The sequence below is a fragment of the Cucurbita moschata genome, unplaced genomic scaffold (genome assembly GCF_002738365.1).
Source record: "Cucurbita moschata cultivar Rifu unplaced genomic scaffold, Cmos_1.0 Cmo_Scf00003, whole genome shotgun sequence".
NCBI lineage: Eukaryota > Viridiplantae > Streptophyta > Magnoliopsida > Cucurbitales > Cucurbitaceae > Cucurbita > Cucurbita moschata.
This window is the reverse complement of record NW_019268519.1, coordinates 6,123,315-6,130,025: the sequence shown is the minus strand read 5'-3', so window position 1 is coordinate 6,130,025 and position 6,711 is coordinate 6,123,315. Positions and strand designations below refer to the sequence as shown.

The window sequence follows — 6,711 nt, the reverse complement described above, 5'->3', positions numbered from 1 at the left end:
GGGGGGGGGGGGGGGGGGGGGGGGGGGGGGGGGGGGGGGGGGGGGGGGGGGGGGGTAAAGGGATGCGTAGAACTGAAGGTTAAGCTAGATTGCCGAAGGTTTAACCATAATATGGCAATTGTCGTCGATCTACTTTCTCACTTTTATCATTTTGCGGGTGGCGGGTAAATACCCATGATTAGCTTGTAGTTGCAGTTATTAATATTCTTTCTACTGTTGGTTGGCTGAGGGGGTTGGTCAGATCAGAAGACATGGCTTGCTGAATGGTTACGACACTAAGTAATTAGCATTTGTTTAGCAAAATAGTATTATTTAGTGAATATCGATATTTTATGCAGGTAATTTCAGCCATTAAGGGGCTATAAGCTTTCTTTTTCTTGTTCAGGAAACTGATTTATTTATATATCTCAACAGTTCTGAAAACATGCCAAGCATGAGCACAATGACTCGGGCACCTATGCTTGTTTTCATCTTCGAGAGAACTACAATCATGGATTGATATAGACTAAATCGAGGTGGTGGCCTGGTTGGCTGGGAGAAAGATTGGCGACACTGAGAAATGGGGGCAGTTGCTGGAGAGGAGCTAATGAAGTTGGACAAAATGCAGGGGATAAATGCTCGTGAAGAGAAAATTCTTGTTTTAGTAAGATTGAGACCTTTGAATGAGAAGGAGATTATGGCGAATGAAGTAGCAGATTGGGAGTGCATCAATGATACTAGTATCTTGTACCGGAATACCCTACGGGAGGGGTCCACATTTCCGAGTGCCTATACTTTTGGTAAGAAATTATTATCTCTCTCGCTTTTTATTAATACCCTTTGTAAAACCACCATTAGTTAGTCTATTGGTCAAGAATGAGCGATTAAAGGATTTTAGAGGAAATGAGTTCAAGCCAAGGTGGCTACCCATCTAGGACTTGATATTTTACAAGTTACCTTGGCAACCAAATATAGTGGGCTTAGACGGTTGTCCTATGAGATTAGTCGAGTCGAGGTGTGCACAAGCTGGTGCAGATACTCGGGGATATCAAAAAGAAAAAAAAAAAAAAACAAAACAAAATTAAAATCATTTGTAAAACATATGAAAACATGTAACTTTTTGGGATAACATTCAAGGATCAGACACAATCTTTCTTTTACAGATTTTTGTTGAACACTTTGATAGTTTCATTTATTTAAGCTTGAAGGATTTCGCTTCATCACTTGATAATATTATATATACATGTTGTTTGTTATATGAGACATTGTATTATTACGTTTTACCTGACTGTGGCTTTGTAAATGAAGTCCATCTTTCAAATGATTTCTATACCTGTACATTACGGTATTTAAGGATGGCATTGATATGGGCATAACTTTTGACTTTAATGGTTTTGTAGTAGAGGTTTATTTCATTTCTGCTCATCCTTTTTTGGTGACAGATAGAGTATTTCGAGGCGAGTGCTCTACCAAGCAGGTGTACGAGCAAGGAGCCAGAGAAATTGCATTTTCTGTAGTCAGTGGTATCAACTGTAAGCACATAATTTTGTTGCAGTTTGATATCTAACATGCCAAGGTTTCTAATGAATAAGTGAAGACCTTACTCCAACTATATGCTTTCAAATTTCCAGCGAGTATTTTTGCATATGGTCAAACAAGCAGTGGAAAGACATACACCATGGATGGAATTATTGAATATTCAGTGGCAGATATATTTGATTACATTAGAAAGGTGAGTTAATTGTGGTGATTGTACGACGCTCTTTACCTTTACCATAAGCAAGCTCTATTCTTATTGTCTTTGTTTGTTTTCTTTTCCTCAAAAATAAATTTCAGCATGAAGAAAGAGCATTCGTTGTGAAATTTTCAGCAATTGAAATATACAATGAAGCTGTTAGAGACCTCCTGAGCACAGATTCTACTCCTCTCAGGCTGCTAGATGACCATGAGGTGGATATATTGTTTTTTATATGTATAAGAAAAAAACTTCTATTATTTTCCTATTTTGGCATTTCTCACAGTTTTTGATTATCAATAGCGAGGAACTATTGTGGAGAAAGTCACTGAGGAAACTCTGAGGGACTGGAACCATTTAAAGGAACTCCTTTCAGTGTGTGAAGGTGAAGCATTTTGAAAACTCTTGCCAGTCTGTTTATTTCATATCTGAATGAAATCTTGTTATAATGTGCAGCTCAACGGCGAATTGGAGAGACCTCACTGAATGAGAAAAGCTCTAGATCTCATCAGATTATTAAACTGGTGTGCTTCACGTCTCTTCTTAATTAATCACTCGATCAATCTGATTGAAGGATTCAATTTTCATCTCAGGGATAAAATTATTTCAAACTCCTTATTTGTTGATTCCTGCAGACAATTGAAAGTTCTGCTCGAGAGTTTTTAGGAAAAGACAATTCAACCACCCTTGCTGCTAGTGTGGTACTTACGACCATCTAACTCTATATTGTGTGTAAATAACCATATAACTAATATACTGACTACGTTTCCTCCAATGTGAGAGAAACAAATAGTCTTTAACTCCTTTTCACTCTCCTGTCCTTTCTGGCAGAATTTTATCGATTTAGCTGGGAGTGAACGTGCAGCTCAAGCATTATCAGCAGGCGCAAGATTGAAAGAAGGTTGCCACATAAATCGCAGTTTACTCACTCTGGGTACTGTTATTCGCAAATTAAGGTACTTAAAGTCCTCTTTCCTTCCTTTACGTTGTTGACTTTTTTACTATTCAAGCTCTGTTGGAAACTATTCTGCTTTGTCACTGTGGGCTTAGTTCTTCTGCCAGAGCTTATCTGTTTCTCTTTTCCCCTTTAGATTTGAGCGTACGATTATTCTTTGCGAACTTGCCACTGATGGTGTGTCATGCATATTCTCTAATGAGTCAAGAATAGATATAGATTTTCACCAGTGTCTACAATCATTTTTGCATTGGTATATTTTTTGGCTTTGTTTGTATCCTACTTACACAAGCTTAAAATTTATCATTCTGGTCTACCGTGTTGTGTGACTTGTATCTGTATCTGATAGTTCAATAACGCTCCCCAACAGTTTTTGCTTAGTAAGGGTTTCCTGACGTTTTACTAATCTATGTAGTTGTCTAGTTGATATTCCCACAAGATGGTGGTTTAAAAATTTTACGTATAAAATTTTAGTCTGATTTTGAATGGGAATTGCATCTCGGGAAGACACATTTATGGAAAAATTTACTTTAGCCATTATGGACGTTTATGCGATTGGAAAGGAGGATAATATTTGGAGTAAAATGATGACATATTGTGTAAAAAAATCAAATTAGTTGATGACTAAATGTTACACTTCTTGCTCGAAAAATGAAGAAAGGTTTGTCGGAAATTGCCGGTTGGGTTGGTCCAACCAAGAAAGGGATGGGAGTCTTTGGGTATTGCTGAGGAGCAAATAAGACTGATATGGCCTATTGATTGAAGCTCTACGCTATGGAATCTTCCGGGTCCCAGGTAGCATTCGGGTTTAATCCTTTGAGTTTAAGGAGGGAGGAAGGCTTTATAAAAGCGGCTTTTGCCATTCTCAATCGCCTTCATCGCCCTGCCCTCTCACTCTTCCTCACTTCCTCTCATTCTCTTTTTCTCTCTTTTTTTCCTTCTTTCTTTCTTTCTTTTTTTTAAATCACAGTAGATGAAGCTCTTTGTACTTTCCAAAAACTTAGAGAATATATTGGTTTTAATTGGTCTGTAATTTGGTGCAGCAAAGGAAGAAATGGTCATATCAATTACAGAGACTCTAAGCTGACGCGCATATTGCAGCCCTGCTTAGGTGGTAATGCTAGAACAGCCATCGTCTGTACATTGAGCCCTGCAAGAAGTCATGTTGAGCAAACTAGAAACACTCTCTTGTTTGCTTGTTGTGCAAAAGAGGTGACAACAAAAGCACAAGTCAATGTGGTGATGTCTGATAAGGCTTTGGTTAAGCATCTGCAGAAAGAGTTAGCTAGATTGGAGAGTGAGTTGAGAACTCCTGCCCCTGTTTCGTCCAGTTCTGACTATGCAGCCTTGCTTAAAAAGAAAGATCTTCAAATTGAGAAGGTTGTATTTTCTACCTGAATTCGTGCACAAGATATATACTTGAATTAATTTAAAGTTCTTTAATTTCTTCTTGGCTCCCTTGATCTGAAATTTATTTGTGCCATAATGAGGAAGTAGACATTTCACGAAGCATTTTCTTTCCTTCTGGAAATTTGAGAAAAATGTTCAAATAAGTGACACATTTATTTGATTTAGTTATTGTTTGGCAGAACCTGTTCATCATTTGCATATCTGTTTTCTGGCAACTGCAAGAAAAAATAAAATTTCTATTAGCACCCGACCACAGCTGAATAGTTTATTTACTTCAGTTTTATTGAATCTATATCTGTTCTACAATTAAGTTTGGTGTCAAGAATTGCATGAGAGAAGGCCTGAAAATTACACTATGTTTCATCTTGCAGCTGGCAAAAGAGAATAGAGAGCTCACTAAGCAAAGGGATCTCGCTCACTCCCGGATTGAAGATTTACTTCGTATGGTTGGACATGATGATGCCTCGGGAAAGGTGAACATTTACTGACAAATGATAATGTGGTTTACTTGCATACATATATTAGTCAGTTACCTTGCTTGCCTTCTTTCCAGGTTATCAAAAGTAGTCATTTCAAATTGCAAGCAAGGGATGCCTTGGAGGATGAAGGTTCAGGATCAGAAACTTCAAGTGTGATTGATTCTCGTGGTACGGATATGGGTGGAATATCTTTCAACAACCATTATTCTGATGGAGAGAGTGATGATGGAAAGAGGTTCCTTGACTCTCACTCAGGTCATAGTGGAATGACCACCGCTGTGACTGATTCTCGTGGTATGGATATGGGTGGAAAATCTTCCAACAGCCATTATTATGATGGAAAGAGGTTCCTTGACTCTCACTCAGGTCGGAGTGGAATGACAACCGCTGTGACTGATTCCCGTGGTATGGATATGGGTGGAAAATCTTCCAAAAACCATTATTATGATGGAAAGAGGTTCCTTGACTCTCACTCAGGTCAGAGTGGATTGACAACCGCTGTGACTGATTCTCGTGGTATGGATATGGGTGGAAAATCTTTCAACAATCATTATTATGATGGAAAGAGGTTCCTTGACTCTCACTTAGGTCGGAGTGGAATGACAACCGCTGTTGCAATAGAAGAAGAGTCCGATGACTGCAAAGAAGTTCAATGTATTGAAATGGAGGAATCAATCAGGGACGATGGCTTGTTACTCCATGCTCCTAATAATGGTGGATTCAGAGGAACGCCTCAGTCTGGGTTAAACTATGGGAATATGGTAGGTCATGAAATGATATCAACCGCTGTGAATGGGAACGGAGAAGTGCGTCAGATTCAGAATAATTCAGCTAATGATCAAGTGGAGCAAGGACTCCATGATGTAAGAAGAACGGCCATTACTTCTATTAGCAGTCCTTACTGCCACGATGCAAATCCACAGGTTGCTGCCGATATGTCAAGGTCCAGAAGCTGGAGACGTAGAGAAAATCTCATGACGGAGTTACCACCTGATGAAGCGGAGACCACCCCTCCACATGGATTTGAGAAAAGCTTTCCTGGAAGGCCTGAAGGTTTTGAACGGAAACTCCCACAATTAGACTTTGATGGCAGGCTCTTGAGACTTGATTCTCAGTCTTCTATAGGAAGTGCTCGGAGCACAAAAACTTCTGCAGATGATGACATTACTCGCTTAGACACCTTTGTTGCCGGACTGAAGAAAATGACCAACTCAGAGTATGGGAAAGAACTTGCTGATGGACAGGTAGGGATGTACTAATTTCCTTTTCTTGAAATTGATTGCATAGGTTCCAAAATAATCTAAGTTTCCATAATCTCATGCGGATGGGCAATCATATGGTATGTGCTTTAAAACTTGGGTGATTCATATCTTGGCGCATGTTAATGCTGTGATTTATGACATAAGCCAACTTGATATCTCTTCTTTCTTAGCTTGATTATGGGTCTCCTTCAAGTCTATCTTTATTGCCAAGGGGCAATTTGTGAGTGTCCAGGGCAGCTTGCCTGCACCTCGTCTTGCTGTTGCAACAATAATATGCATGTGATTGCTAATTTGCAACTTAAAGCAAATGCTATCCCCAGCCACTTTTTAGATCAACGCATTGACTGGGCGATTCCTCTTGCGTTAATCTCACAATTTGCTTGATGACATTGATATCAATTGATCAATTTACGAATCAGTATTCAGGTCTAAATATTTTCATTTCTCCTGATAATTAGAAGTGTGTTCTTACTAGGTTCTAGAGGACGGGCAAGAAACGGATTTCTTAAGGAACATAAAAGGTGCTAGAGGGCAGACAGGGCAGGATGCATTAGTCTCATCGGATTGGAGCCAAGAATTTCAGAGGCAGCAGAGGACGATAATTGAGCTTTGGCAAACTTGCAACGTCTCGATTGTCCACAGAACATACTTTTTCATGCTGTTCAAAGGTGATCCGGCCGATTCCATTTACATGGAAGTAGAGCTTAGGAGACTGTCTTTTCTGAAGCAAACATTTTATTACGGTAATGAAGCGATTGAAGATGGCCGGAAACTCACTTTTGCTTCAAGGTTAGTCCTCGTTCTAGCATGCTTTATCTTTGATTACTAGCTTCATACCATATGTTTAGAATTTTAAAAAAGAAAAAAAAAAAAAAAAAAAAAAAAAAAAAA

General features: G+C 39.0%; 1 protein-coding gene across 8 annotated transcripts in view; it reads left to right on the top strand.

Annotated features, from left to right (window-relative positions):
- LOC111437459 (kinesin-like protein KIN-7E) overlaps positions 1-6,711 on the top strand; it is an 11,129-nt gene that overhangs the window by 1,495 nt on the left and 2,923 nt on the right. For 5 of the 8 annotated variants that reach the window (XM_023075450.1, XM_023075484.1, XM_023075475.1 and 2 more), the window contains 12 exons: positions 415-779; positions 1,422-1,511; positions 1,611-1,711; positions 1,816-1,929; positions 2,018-2,099; positions 2,171-2,238; positions 2,350-2,415; positions 2,546-2,670; positions 3,713-4,049; positions 4,451-4,552; positions 4,633-5,802; positions 6,296-6,609. In XM_023075450.1, the coding sequence (XP_022931218.1) occupies positions 560-779; positions 1,422-1,511; positions 1,611-1,711; positions 1,816-1,929; positions 2,018-2,099; positions 2,171-2,238; positions 2,350-2,415; positions 2,546-2,670; positions 3,713-4,049; positions 4,451-4,552; positions 4,633-5,802; positions 6,296-6,609 (2,789 nt within the window). In that variant the 5' untranslated portion in view covers positions 415-559. Of the gene's footprint in view, positions 1-118; positions 339-385; positions 780-1,421; positions 1,512-1,610; positions 1,712-1,815; positions 1,930-2,017; positions 2,100-2,170; positions 2,239-2,349; positions 2,416-2,545; positions 2,671-3,712; positions 4,050-4,450; positions 4,553-4,632; positions 5,803-6,295; positions 6,610-6,711 lie in introns of those variants that run through there. The other 3 variants (XM_023075504.1, XM_023075497.1, XM_023075467.1) reach the window with 3 other exon arrangements.